General features: G+C 42.0%; 1 protein-coding gene across 2 annotated transcripts in view; it reads right to left on the bottom strand.

The window, feature by feature from the left end:
* Positions 1-15,529, bottom strand: part of MAMDC2 (MAM domain containing 2) — a 162,889-nt gene that overhangs the window by 87,087 nt on the left and 60,273 nt on the right. For both annotated transcript variants that reach the window (XM_055428374.2, XM_055428373.2), the window contains exons 3-4: positions 4,028-4,299; positions 2,231-2,315 (exon numbers count right to left, since the gene is read on the bottom strand). In XM_055428374.2, coding sequence (XP_055284349.2) covers positions 2,231-2,315; positions 4,028-4,299 — 357 coding nt within the window. The remainder of the gene's footprint in view (positions 1-2,230; positions 2,316-4,027; positions 4,300-15,529) is intronic.

Genomic DNA, 15,529 nt, shown 5'->3' with positions numbered 1-15,529 from the left:
CTTTCTGCCAGGATGCCATGAGTTGGCTGTGCCCCTCTACCGAGGGGCCATACAGCTCTATGTTCTGCTAAACCCTCCTCTCTTGCCCCTGCAGACCTCCAATGCTGATGGTTCATGAGTCATCACTCTGGCTAGTCTTGGATGACTGCATTTTGACAGGCTTCCATCACCAGCCCATACCTTTGCAGTCACTTTGGTGAGTTTTCCTCAAATTACTAAGGTTGAATGTAATCTGTTTCCACTTTCTTGCCAGGGTCCTGACTGATACAGTTATCAGGATGCTTTTGCGTTAGCAAGCACTCAACACTTTTAAGATTTTCATTTTCAACTTTTCTACTACAGGATCCACTAACCTATACCCAACAGTCAGTGCTAAAGGCTGCTGCAGAGTAAAAGAAAAAAGCAAAATATTCTTCACTGCACCAGGCACTAATCTGAGTACTTTATATGAATTAAATTATCTAATCCTCAAAACAACCCCACGAGGTATGTACTATTATTAACCTCATTTTTACAGATGAGGAAACACGGGAGGCAAAAGGAGTGTACAGAAAGAAAGATGAGGTAAGATCATACAGTTCAACAAGATAAACTATCAGGGCTCCTTTTGTGTTTTTTAAAAAAACAGAAGCCATCCAGTGATTTGAAGAAAATGAAATTAACATTTTTGACTGCCAAGCACAGTGACAATCATCTTCATATCCACGATCTTACTTGTCTCCACAACAGTCCTTGCCTCTGAGGGAAAGATTTGAATCCCCATTTTGCAGATAATGAAAGAGAGGCTGCGGGGCGCAGTGCACTGACTGAGCCAGCAGGGGGCGCTCCACCAGGTGTGTCTGACTAGTCTCTGAGGGTGTTCAAGCCCCAGGCAGCTGCCCCTAAAGAGCTACATGGAGGACCAAAGCAAGAAGATACAGTTTTAGCTCACTGTATCTTCACGAAGTGGTAACAATCGAGGTCTGCTTTCTTTCACTTGCATTAGCATCATCACTAGCAGGTCAAAACAGAGAAGTAAGACTCAAGGAATTAGTAAAGGCTCCTTTTTTGTTCAGAGTTGCCCTTGACTCTTGTCTCTTCCTTTCCACAGCCATTCAGCCCCCATTATTGTCAGTGCTGGAAAAACCTCTCAAACCTACCACCTTTATCCCATTCCACTGCTGACCCCAATTTTAGACTCCTATTTCCGCCCCTTTTTGGAAGTCACAAGCACTTCCAAAGGGTTTTCCTATCTCTTATATACTTTCCTTGTTTTCAGCTCATTTCCAGCTCTGGTGGTAGCCAGAGTCAGCATCTGAAAGCCCAGCTGCAGGCCCCTCCCCGCTGAATGACTTCTGGTGCCTCCCAACCACATAATCCAGGAACCCAGGCTCCACAGCTGGGATCCAGACTCTTTCATAACAGCCTCCCTGACTCTTACTTCAAACACTACCCAGCCCCTGGCCTTTGCCTGGACACGCGCTGCACTGTCCCTGCACTGGGGTCTGCCCAGAATGAGTGCTTTCCTTTCTGCCCTGCTCCTTCACTGACTGAATTCCTAAACGTCCCCTTCTTGAAACAACAGCTCAGATGCATCTCCTGGATTCAGTCCTGTCTGGTTTCCTCCCCACCCCCCTCACCTGCACAGCATGGCACGTCCTTCACCAGCAGAACTGATCGTTTATAGAGACAGCTTCAGTAGAGACAATGGAAGGTGAGCAACGTCAAGCACAGAGCATGTCTGCTCTTGATGCCATCCAAGAAGCTGGCGCATAAGAAGTACCTCACAACCCTGCTCAAGTGGAATCTAAGTGACAACTGTGACTGTAAAGGCAGAGCGGTGGTGTGGCAGAAAGGAACGGAGGAGAGTGAGGAAGGGAGGTAATATGGAGGTAAATAGGATGCCGCCTTTCTGGCAAACGTTACAAAAAGCCGAATTTACAGCCAACTGGAAATTATGTTTATTGGAATATGGAATATGTTGAGTTTAAGGCAGCAACTCAGGTTATAGCCGCTTCACCTACTTTTCTTTCATCAACTCAGTCAGTCCAGGCAAACTTTTAATGAGCCTTCCTCTGCTAAAGACAGAGGAACATCATACAGCATTCAAATGATGCAAAATTCAAAGTGCACTACACAGTGTAGTTTGTAAAATACTCTGCCTTTACAGTTGATTCAGTTACCTCTGGCAACAGGAGATTTTAGAAAAAGATGCATGAATTCTGATACAATGAAAAGGAAACCCACTTACCAATACAGTAGCCGGTTGTCATCTTGATTTCAAAGAGTGCAATGCTGGTTGTATTTCCATTTCCTAGCACACCTTCTATTAAAATCTGCACAACACATGGGGTAGAAGGGAGTTAGACTTTAAAACACTATGTGTCCATTTTTAGTATTTCATCTACTAGTCAGAAACTGTTCAGCAATTCAAGGCAAAATGAGATTGCTTGTCTCAGTTTGTTGCTGTTGAATACTAATCCCATGATGGACTTTACTGAAAGAAGGCAAGTGTGTGCGTGTGCATGTGTGTACACAAACTCATACACATATTCTCAGAACTTTGAGGTGAGCAAGGTGTGCAGGAAGAGCTCAATTGTCTTCCAGTCAGTTGTCTTCCATTGTAACCCCAGCTACCACCTTCTCCCGCACCTGTGGTGACACCAGTTGGCTGCAGATGGAGAGGAGACTTAGGTCCCTGGGCAAATCCATTCTGAGCATGGCCAGGAACTGAAGGCAGAGGCCTCAGAGGGGGAAAAAAATCTCTTGGAAGAGAGGCAGGTATGGCAATTTGACCAGTGGTGGGGCGAACTGGCATGAATGGAAGAGGCTCAAAACTCAACTCAACTTGTAGTTTCTATATTGATGAAAATTTGATAATTTTACATGAAGAATAGAAATTTTTTTTCTGCTTCAGTAGTATCCAACTCTGTACAACCCTATTGACTATAGCCCACCCGGCTCCTCTGTCCATGGGATTCTCCAGGCAAACATACTGGAGTGGGTTGCCGGGCTCTCCTCCCAGGGATGTTCCCAACCAAGGGATCGAACCCAGGTCTCCTGCATTGCAGATGGATTCTTTATCATCTCAGGGAAGCCCCAAAGAATAGAGAGAGGCACAATTTTTGTGCCTATTTCAAGCACTGTTTACCTTGGGTCTTGCTTCTGAACATATTTGCCTTTCCTTATGTGATTTTAGTCTAATATTTTGCAGCTATTCTGGTAGATATCAGATGTGATATACTGTTGGGGGGACACTTTATAATAGGGAACTCAGACCTCTAGTGTGCCTTCCCTCAATCCACCCTGCTGTCTGATGGGAAGACTATATGCAAATATGGAAAGCAGAGTACTGTATTCCAAAGCTTGTCGAGGAAGAAGAGATATGGGATAAGGAATTGAAAAGGGGATTAGAAATGGAGAAAGTTTTCTGGAAGCCTCCGCTTTGTCCCCCATGACAAGTTCTCACTAAATGTCACACTTCATGGCCAACTGAGTCCAGGCTTCATCCTCCTTCCTGCTCCAATCTATATCCAACTTGCTGTTACATTCTCTACCTTACTTTCCCAATACTTTTGATGGAACAACTTTCATCTTTGAAATCAGAACATGTCCTTTAAGTATCTTTCCTCTTTCAGCGTATTTTCATTTTTTATCATAGTTACTGTTTCGTTAAAAATTATAGCAAAGGAAGCACTAGGAAGACAACACAAACATAAATACACAACTTAGGAGAATGAAACAAAATTCTAAGAAATGAGAATACTCCCTAAAGCCCATTGGAAAATAAATTTTCATTGAAGAGGTTGGTTTAAGCCCCATTTAGATTCTTACACAAATCCCATTTAAATAGAAAACAAATCTGGGAAGAAACTCTTCTAAGGAATAAACAATATTAATTTCCATTACTAATGCTTTTCTGTGATGCAGCTCCTTAAAAATGTCACATCCTAACACAGGAGATGAATGCAATTAATGGCAGAAGTTTTCATAGGATCTCAGAATAGTATAATGTCAAACAATAAGCTTGCATCTAAATTTTTTCTACCTTGAATTTTTTTGAACTATTTCGCAAATCCAAGCTGGCTATAAGCCAGCTGTCCGAAGGCTCCTTGGCTGACCAAAGCAAGCGGTCAAAGCTTTCATCTTCAAATCTCATGTAGAGGTTCAGCTGGCTGGGATCTGCTGGAGACCCTGAAGATGTGGTTATCTGGTAAACCAATCGGAGGCAGCTCCATTCTTCAGCCTGCAGATCAGGACTCAGCAGCACGGCTTTCTCCCCTTGCTTGGCAAAGGAGGTGTCCACATAAATATAATGTCCTAGAAGAGAAGGGGACCCAGGGAAGAAATCAATCTTCTGTTTGTGACTCAGGAAAATGCACAACTGCAGTCCAGTAAACCTGAGGGCAGACACAGCCAGCACATGCATTATGTGGGCCCACTAAATGTTGCCTGAACACTGGATTTCTGCTTCTGGTGAGAAATTAGAAGGTCTGGTGACACGGAGGCTACTTTCACACAACAGCAGCAGCCCAGAGCTCAGTAGTGCCGCCTCTTTAGAGCTGGCATGTGGGCTCCATTTGCCATAATCCCCACTTCTCCTTATCACCTCCTGATCTTGAAGCCAAATATCTGTTGCTTACTAGCACCTACCATCACCTTATAATAGGCCCATCTAGCACACTGCTTTCATCTCCCTGGCCCCCATAGGCATATGAGTTTGAGAACCCAGGCTAAGGAGCTTCCAAATCTGGAGGAGCAGTATTCCTCTACTAGAGTCAGAATATCTTGGTGGGTTCCTTCTCTTTCCATCATTCCCCTCGTACCTAATGATTCAATCTGCATGTAATGTGCCTCATTATAGTAGATTAAATTGATTTGGTTACTTCATACTTGGGGCCCAGGCAGAAAAAAAATTTATCACAAGCTAATTTTTAATTAGTATAGGACTCTCCTTCTCTGGGTCAGGAAGATTCCTTGCAAAAGGGAATGCTACCCATTCCAGTATTCTTGCCTGGAGAATTCCATGGACAGAGGAGCCTGGCGGGCTACAGTCTATGGGGTCACAACTGAGTGACTGAAACTTCCACTTTTCTCCTCCTTTAGACTCTTCCTCAATTGAATCTCCTAGTTCCGATAGCTAAATGAGAAAGCACATGTAAAACATGTAAATCAAGGCTTGGAAATCAGCAGAAGCGCTGATTATTGCCACCCGCATCCCCTTGCCCGCTTCCTCGCCCTCTCTTCCCTTCCCTTCCGTCTCCTCCTTCCTTTCCTCCCATCCCCTTCACCCCTCTTCTTCTCCCTTCCCTCTCTTCACTCCTCCCTCCTGCTCCCTCTCTCCTCATGCTCCTGATATTGTCAAGGGCTCCACTGGCTACACTAGGATGTAAAATAGCATTTCTATGACCCAAAAAAGGAGGTTGGAACCAAGAACTCTCACTTGAGATTTCCAAATCTAACTCTGGCCATTGGCTTCCTGTAGCGATGATCTGATCTGTTGGTGGGTCTTGAGGACCCTCTGCCCTTCTAACCTGCACCCTCATGTTTGTTCAGAGGTTCCCACATTCATGGACAGCATCTAACATGCAGTCTTGTATATGTGACCACCCACCTCACCCCTTGCATTTGGGACTCCCCAACATGGGTTGCAAAGAGTCGGACACGACTGAGCGACTGAACTGAACTGAACTGAACACTAAATTCTTACTGGAAAGGCCCTGAAAGGCCTCTTTGCTTTTCATGATGTTCATCAGCCCCTTCTCCTGCACTTGCTTCCCCAAATCTGATCCCAGCCTGAATCCTGTGGTGAGTGTGGACAGGCTAGTGGTAGCTCAGTGGATGGCCATCCTCACAATTAGGACACAGTTAGGGCATTATCTTCAAGGAGCCTCACTTGCCTGCAAAAGCTTTCAGGATCAAGATCTATCTCCAGCTGGCAGTCTTCTCAACATAGCAACCACCCACTAGGTGCAAATAGCAACTGCTTCTAGATGCCAACGCAGGCACTCTCTGTGAATAAATCTGGTCCTTGCAGTAATCACCAGCAATACCACTACCTCCTACATACAGCAAACTCTCATTATGAACCAGGTGCTGCTCTAAGTGCTTCATATATATTTACTAGCTGTGGGGCCTGCTGGGATTTGAAGCACTAACTAAGCTGGGGTTCTTGATGCCAGCTCCTTTTGGAAATGTACTGTTGCTTCATTGTGACATGAAGGAATGTATAAACATATCCTCCTTGTCCCACTCTGCCACTGCCATAAAGGAAGGGATTCTAAAAACACTAGTAGTGGGGTAGGGCAGGGATGGGAATTGAGGGAGATCCTGAGAGCACTTCAAACCTTTCCCGAGGAAGTAGAGAATTGAAGCATGGGGTATAAAAGAGGAAAGAAAGAAAGTCCGTGCTGTGTCCTATGACTGTTTACATCGCCTGCCAACTTGGCTGCTGAACAAGGCCCACTTCTCCCTGGATACTTGCCCAATTTCTCTCCCTCCTGCCTTTCCCCTTCTAGAAGGGAAACAACTCACAGCAGGGGCTCTCAAACTTGAGCTAAGTCACTTGGAGGACTTGTTCAAGCCCCGGTTGCTGGACCCACTCCTTGAGTTTCCAATCCAAGTAGGTCTGGGGTGATGCTGCACTTCTAACAGATCACATTTCTGGAAAGTTCCAGAGAGTGCTGATGCTGTTAGTCTGGAGATCACAACATAAGAACCACTGATTTACATATCGGACAGAGAAACAGGACTCACTCTCAGGACACTGCTAATCTATCAAAGAAAGCATGCAAAGGAGGGAGGAAACAGTGTTACTTGGAGGTAAAATTCAGATATATGTAAATGTGTGTTATAAGACGCTGAATGGGTACATCTACTGGTGAATATCTTGACTTTTCAGTGAATGCCATAAAAAATCTTTCTCGACATAACCTTTTATCATGTTATATTTTATTATAAGCCTATGCTAATACTCTTATGTTAAAAACCTTTGAAAGCACACAGTATGTAAAATGTATTAAATGCCTTGATATTATAAGAGAGCTAATGCTATTTATTGAGTGATTTTGGCATCTTGACCATAAATATTAGCTATATAAGTTATAGGATTTTACATGTAAATTACAGACCTCAAAATCACTCTTAGGTCATGCTGTGTGGATATGCAAATTAGCTGTATTACAATCCATCCAAAGATTTATCCACCCAAGTGATTTTGCAGCCACTCAGTAGAATAATGCATTTTCCTAGATCAAGTAACTAGCCCAACTGCTAACTACCTCCCCTACCACTGTCAATCTCAAGTCAGATTTTCTTAATTAATTGTTACATTTTTTTTTTCCTGCCTACCTTGAATGTAGCCTCAGAATCCTTTTAAATATAATGTTCCATATAACTACTACCAATCAATCTGATTTGGGATCTAAGCTGGAATATCCCTGCTTTTATATCTTGTGGTCATATTAGAGCTAAGTTGAACCAGAAGGAATGTGGCACATTATGAAGATGTTTTAGAAAATTACGAATGAGGAAGATATTGATATCAGGGTGGTGTCTTTCCCTGGACTGCCACTAATAAAACTGCCATTCTAGAACAAAATGATAATGGTTTTGGTGAGTTGTTTTCTCCTTACTTTAATAAAAATCTTTTCAATAAACAAATGGGGCCTAATCAAACTTACAAGCTTTTGCACAGCAAAGGAAATGGTAAACAAAACAAAAAGACAACCTATAGAATGAGAGAAAGTATTTGCAAACAATGCACTGGAACAAGGGCTTAATTTCCAAAATATACAAACAACTTATACAACTCAAGAACAACAACAAACAAACAACCCAATCAAAAAATGGGCAGAAGACCTAAATAGACGTTTCTCCAAAGAAGACATACAGACAGCCAATAAGCACATGAACAGGTGCTCAACATCACTAATTATTAGAGAAATGAAAATCAAAACTACAATGAGGTACCACCTCACACCATTATTAAAATGTCTACAAATAACTAATGCTAGAGGTGGTGTGGAGGAAATGGAACGCTCCTACACTGTTGGTGGGAATGTAAGTTGGTCCAGCCACTATGGAAAACAGCATGAAGATTCCTCAAAAAAACCCCAAAACTGAATTACCAGTATGATCTAGCAATCCCACTCCAGGTCATATATCTAGACAAAACTATAATTCAAAAAGATACATGTGCCCTTATATTAATAGCAACAATATTCACAATAGCCAAGACATGGAATTAACCTAGATGTCCATCTGCAGATGAATGGATAAAAGAGGTATGGTACATATATACAATGGAAATATTACTCAGCCATAAAGAGAATGAAATAATGCCATTTGCAGCAACATGGACATAACTAGCAATGATCATACTCAGTGAAGTAAGTCAGAAAGAGACAAATACCATATGCTATCACTTATATGTGGTGAAATGGTAAATATTTTAAAGTACGGTAAATATGATATATGTTTGGTAAAATATGGTAAATATTTTTTCCCATTCACAGGTTTTCACTTCACTTTCTTAATGGTATTCTTTGAAGTACACAATTTTTCATTCTGATGAAGTGCAGTTTTCTATTTTTTCTTTGTGTGTGCTTTTGGTGTCATAACTAGGAAGTCATTGTCTAATTTAAGGTCATGAAGATTTACAACTCTGTTTTCTTCTAAGAGTTTTATAGTTTTAGCTCTTACATTTAGGTCTTTGATCTATTTTGAGTTGATTTTTGCCCATCGAATTGTCTTGGCACTTTTACTGAAAATCAGTGGAGCATAGACGTAGAGGTTTATTTCTGAGCTCTCAATTCTATTACATGGATTTACGTCTACCCTTCTGCTGCCACCACATAGTCTTGCTTACTATAGCTTTGTGGTAGTTTTGAAACTGAGAAGTGTGAGCCTTCTGACTTCATTCTTCTTTTTCAAGACTGTTCTGAGTGTTCTGGGTCCCTTGCATTTCCATGTGCATTTAAAGATCAGGATAGGAATAGGGTAAGCTAAAATACACACAAGTTTCAGTGTCCTTGCTGATATTCAGTTGTTTTTCTTGAATAAATGCTCCCAAATATTGCAAGTCTTGGTTAATTTCCAGTTCTTAAAAAGCTGATTTTGACAATTGTTGCCAGTGCTTTCACCGCTTTTGTGGGGAGAGGATTTTCTGAAGTCCTTACTCTACCATTCCTACAGACACCACTCCCTTTCCCAACTTTTTTAACCATAGGAAGAGAAACAAGTAAGAAAAAGGCAAAGGATGGCAGAAATCACATGTGGACAGGGTTGTTGGTTGTGACGCATGGGGCGAAGGGTCTGGGGGAGATTTAGTAGCCACAGTGTTGAAAACATGACGATAGGAAGAGAGGGAAGGATTTTTTCAAACACAGCTACTTAGGTAATTTGACCTAATTTATGAGACAGTTATTGGAAATGATAAAATCTTTATAAGGGGTCAGAAGAGGGCCATAAACTTCCAAATAGATTTTTAAAAAGTAGGATGGCAATCAAAACCAGTAATTAAACTATCTTGCCAAAATGGTTAGGTTCCATATGCCTCAAGGGTCTGAGTGTGCCTTCTAGTCACAAGCAGGCATTAAAAAACAAAAGAAAAGGCTTCTCTGTTTCAGTGAAGGCAGACTAAAGAACTGATTTTGAGGTTATGCCCCAAAGCTAGACATATCTGCATGGTTTGAGTTCAATGTATTATTAATGACTTCTAACAGCCAAGGCACAGTGTGATGGGTCTAAATCCCAGGCAATCACTATGGGGGACTTCTTGGTAACCCTTGCAGTTCTTTTTGCTAATGAATGTGCTGTCATTCAGATGTAAAGATCATGGTGGGGTGATCATACGGTACAGTGGACCCCACCCAGGATTTGCATAACTTTGGCTTAAAATTTCATCATGCATATGCTAACCGTATCATCAGTTTGTCTACAAAATGGGAATAATAAACAGGGAAGTTCTATTACATACACATTCAATATTTGAGAAATCACTCAATGTACTTAGAAAAAGACAAACCAACAAAAAACAATCCAATCACTGCAATACATACTTACTTGTATGAAATAAGTTTTTTCTATGAATAGCCACTAAGTGGAACTTATGTATTTCAACACAAAAAGGAAAATCAGCTATGTTGTACATAAAAATGGTAATAATATATAGAAAATCATGTACACTATATTCCATGTGTAATTTAAGGAATTTTCAAGGGCAATTTTGATGGTATTCCATTTTCATTTTTCATGCTGACTTTAGAATACAAAACTCAGGTGAGAAATGACTTCATATCTACAGAGTCGCGAGAACCTGATGAAAATGGCATATATAAAGTGCATTTGTAAAGTGTAATGTTAATTGTTAATTATTTCTCTTATTATCAGGGGAGAAGTCCTTTAGTTGTTCCAGAGATAGAAATTTCTATTGTCTTCTTTTTTCTGTTATGGTTCAGAGATGCTATTTATTCAGGGAACAGACCAGCAGCACATTCACAGTGTTGATGTGAGAACAATCTTCATTCATTTCATCTAAATTGACTCTTTGGTGCTAAAATTTATACCTTTGTCCTCTTGAATACTGGGGTTCTTCTGGCTGCCCATCCTCAGCAGTTCCCCTTCTCACAGCTAAGCACCCCCTTGCTCTCACCCAGGCTTAACCACCATCTGAAGTACTGATAGAATTCAATATATTTACCCCTAGTATGATTCTGGCTGAAACCTATGGTGACCCAGGTTTGATAATGATGCCTACTTGTCTATTTGTTTAGCTCTCAGCATCTTGCATGTCTAAGGCAAGGACACTGCCTTCTTTTTGGCAGCTTGCTTCGCAGGGCTGAAGTCTAGTCCCTGACCTAAGGCAAAGATCTTTTTGCCAGATTTCCTGAATGTCTTACTGCCTGCCCATCTGGACTGGGCCCTGTCTGTGGAAGGAGAGTGCTTAAAATTTGGTGGTTATCACCCCAGCCAGATGTTGGTTGAAATCCCAATTACACTACTTACAAATCATGTCACTTTCAGCCAGTTGCATTTGCTGTCTGAGACACTTTCTTCACTGGTAAAATGAGGATGCTAAAATACTGACTTTGCAGAGTTTTACAAAAGATTATATAAGATAAGTAAAGCTCTTAGCACAGTGCCCAAGGGCATGTGATAAGTGTTTAATAAATATTAGGTCATATTTTTCCAAATGTTTGACCAGCATGATTTTCCTGATGGCTAGCCCATCTCATCATCTCATATTGGACCTCCTTGATATTAACTGCTGCTAGCTCTGCCTGCTGCCCTTTGTCGTGCCCTTCTGACATGGGTTTCTGCCCACTATTTCAAAGATCCATGTGCATCTGTATTCATTCTCCCTAGTGTCTGCTCTACTCCTCTGGGCACAGATTTTTCTAACGTCCCAGCCCCTCCCAGTCTGTCCTGTCCCATTGCCGAGCTATGCTATCTGTTGACAGTCATCTTTATACTCCACCAGCTGATCAAAGCAGCCTGGACAATAATACATGCAAAGCATCTGGCAAATGCTCGTAAAGTATTTTGCAAAGAACCCAATTCCTATCATGGAAAGAGGAGGCTTCCAAGTAATTGCATCCTCAATTGTGTATAAGCCATCAGTTTATATTTTGAAGGAGTCTTGCCTTCTTTGCACATCAAAGACTTTTCAAAAATTAAAAAGTATAGAAAATGCAATGGGCATAGGGGTTCTCAAAAACAGCTGATTGTGCTATTAGAAAATAAATGTCATAGCATTCACCAAATGTAGAAATCTATATTAAATACTTGTTAATCAATCAGATTGATAATAATTTATAAATGTACTGGTTACCTCTGGCAGAAGAATGTTTTGTTCTGAAAATATCTAAGAAAAATCACAAATTTCTATGACTACATAAAAATAGTCTTATCCTCTGAAGTTTCCAATTTTATTATTTAGTTTATTTAGTAAATCACTATATGAATATAATTTTGATCATATGAAAATGAAGACAGCTTTCAAGAATTCATCTTAAATCATCTGTTAAGAATAAAAGATTCAAAGGGAACTAATACTCATTGAGCTGCAGGCATCAGGTTCTCAACATAAGAGAGGTTCTTCTCTCTTAATCCTGATGAATGATCCTGTCATGTGGGAGTTACCACTTTACAGGGTAGGAAACAGATACTCACAAAGGCTAATTGAGCAGTCCAAGGTCACAGCTAGTAAATGAAGGTTTGGCTCCAAGTCTACTTGATTTCCTCAACTCCACACTGTTTCCAAATACTTTCTTGTATGCTCCATTAATTTATCTATTTACAATTGTATCAATCTTCCTATGTCAGGAAAGCAAAGTTTCCCTCCTTTTCCTTACTCTGATATCCTGAAGGTGTGGATGCTTTTATATGGAAGCCTGTATAGGCAGGAGGAGAAGGGGATGACAGAGGATGAGATGGTTGGATGGCATCATCGACTTGATGGACATGAATTTGAGCAAGCTCTGGTAGTTGGTGATGGACAGTGAGGCCTGGTATACTGCAGTCCAAAGGGATCGCAACGATTCGGACATGACTGAGTGACTAAACTGAACTGATAGGCTTTTCTACACAGACTGTTCCTGTCGATAACACAACAAGCAGATTAACTTTTCTATCACATTGCCTCACATCTGAAAGAGTTATAAATACATAGTTTTCTAAAATTTCTAAAATTAGGGTATGCCTTGTACTTGATCCACAGTAGGGCGCCTTTCCCCTACCAAAAGGATGTTAACAAATCAATGGTTAGAATTAATGCACACAGTAAGTTTTTGCGTCCATACTTTGGTTAGTGATGGTGGACAGAGACCCCACAGTCTTGGGCTCAGAGAATCCTAGGCCATACCCCAGCAAGTACTGCTGGGAAGTGGGGAATGGGGCAACATGGAAATGAAGAGTTTTCAAGTCACTCAGAATGAGGGCAATACTGACAGATCAGACAACTGTAAGTACAAGGCACAGCCCAGAATTTCAACCCAGTGTCTTAATAGGTATTTACTAACTTGCATGGAGCAGAAGGCACTGCATGTGCTTCTCATGGGTAATCCATTTCCAGGCTGGATTTGGACCCCTATATGCCAGACACCGGGGTGCTCTGTGCTGTCCAACATAAAACAAATCCCCCAGATTTCCAATCTCCCTGCTGGGTTAGAAAGAATCTCTCTACAGAGTTTTGCAAGACACATCTGCTTTCAGTAAATGTTTTGACGGGACTGATTTCTTTTCTTCCTTCTTTTTTGCCATAAGAGGTCCTTAATAATGACAGTTTCAAGAAATTTCTCATTCTCATTCAATAAAACTGAATGAACCCCCTGGATTTTGGTTAGCTTCCATGGATAAGGAGATGAATGAGATTTAAGAAGTATGAGCTTAAATCTAAATCACCCCAGAAATCAATATCCCGAGGGTGGTTGATGGGTAGCACAACTTTATAGGCAGGACCCGCTTCTGAAACGCAATGGAGAGAATAATTGAGGAGTGAGTGCATTTACAGTTCTGTTTTGGTTCCAAGGAGTAAGAAACCCCTCCCAGAATGAAACTTTTCATAGTGCAGTGAAGAGGCTCTCAAGTCGGGGAACATTTCATATATCACCTTGCTTAAGGAAAAAGGAAAGCCTGCATTTAAAGAGCAGCATAAAATTGCCACATACAGGCTTCAGTGACATCCTGGCACACAGGGCTGGGACCAGGGCAAACCCTATTCCTTGATGTGGAAACTGACTTTTCAGTTTCCCCAGTATTCATGTATAAACAAGAATTTGCTCCTCTCACCAAGGGAGCCAGAGCAATGTTTTTTGACTTCAAACTTTTGTAGCAACTTAACCTGTGGGGCGGAGAAGGCAATGGCATCCCACTCCAGTACTCTTGCCTGGAAAATCCCATGGACGGAGGAGCCTGGTGGGCTGCAGTCCATGAGGTCGCTCATAGTCGGACACGACTGAGCGACTTCACTTTCACTTTTCACTTTCATGCATTGGAGAAGGAAATGGTAACCCACTCCAGTGTTCTTGCCTGGAGAATCCCAGGGACGGGGGAGCCTGGTAGGAGGCTGTCTATGGGGTCACACAGAGTCGGACACGACTGAAGTGACTTGGCAGCAGCAGCAGCAACATGTGGGGCTGGAAGGAACCCTGATGTGCAACAGTGGCCATGCAAGACTTTTTCACTGATGTCACTTTGGATTGAAACTGAAGAAACTGTGAGGCCCAGTACAGACCCACTGAACTGTATCACCATCAGTCAGTCCTGTCTGTGCTGGTCACGGGAGAAGGCTGCTGGGGGAGCAGTTAGGATCCCACTTTGTCCTTTAACTTACTCAGCAACTTCTCCCACATGTGGGGTGTTTGGCTTTTGGGAAGGGAGGGGAATTTCTACAGGAAGCTTGTGGCTCTTTTTTCAAAGTGGCCCTTATGAATAAAATCACACTGGGGCAGCATTAACCTCTGGACCTTATCTCAGTCTTAAAGCACTTTCTCCCTCTGAATTCCTTGACACCTGCTGTAGTAGTTCTGCTCCTACCTCTACTTTTGTGACTTTTCTGTGGGATCATCTAGCTTTGTCTGATCTTCAGAGTTTGTACTTGCCCGGGTCTGGGTCTGGTTTCTCTGCTCTGAGGAGTCTTCCTCACTGGGGCAGGAACTGCTAATTTCCCATCCAATATCCATTCTCTCCTTCTCCTCTCTAGAGAACCATACTTTATGATGGGGCTGCCAATGTGCCCAGTCACAACACTGCTGTTGCCATTCACCCTTGAATTGAGAGGTGGCCAATGACAGTTTTAGACAGAGATACAAGAGAAAGTTGTCAGGTGGGGCTTCTGATAAAAGTCCTTAAAGAGGGGCTCAGTCAGCCGACCTGTCCCTTTTGTCCTCCTCTCTTCCTTCTTCTTCCTGTCTGAAGTGTGGGTGCAAAGGGCTGGTGTTGCAGTGGCCATCGCAAAACCAAGAGGTGCAGAGGTAACCAACTCATCCCAGGTAGCCTGGGACTTTCCTGGTTTTAAAATGGAAAGTCTCACGTCCTGGGAACCCCTTCAATCCCAGGCAAACCAACACAGTTGGTCACCCTAGTAGGTGACCCGGAGGATGGAAGCCATTGTAGTGGGCAGGGCAGAAACCCAGAATGAGCTGGATTACTACTCATGTTGTGGAGTCTTATAACCAGTTTAACTTCCTACGTCTGCACTGCTCATTATGAAAGAGAAAAACAGATCCCAGTTTTCACCACTGTTATCTTGGTTTTTTGTTACAGGCTTCCAAACTACCTGATTCACCACCCCTATGATACAAGTGATTCCCAAGTCTAGTTCACCAACTGGATCCCTTATTAACCTCCAGACCCATGCATCTAACTTCCTGTTGGTGTCTCCATTTGTACAAGTCATAAACCCAAACACCTCTCGTCCCTCAAAGCCCTGTTCTTCTGTGTTCCAAATTTAAGTGAATGGAGCTCTGACTATCCAATGACCTGACTACAGATGACTATTGATATCTGACTATCCAATATCAAGAAATCTTAATATTTTCATTGATTC

The sequence above is a fragment of the Moschus berezovskii genome, chromosome 7, assembly GCF_049115385.1.
Source record: "Moschus berezovskii isolate FMDL1 chromosome 7, NW_MosBer_1.0, whole genome shotgun sequence".
NCBI lineage: Eukaryota > Metazoa > Chordata > Mammalia > Artiodactyla > Moschidae > Moschus > Moschus berezovskii.
Note: the sequence above shows the minus strand (reverse complement) of the source record. Positions and strands in the feature narration are given on the sequence as shown.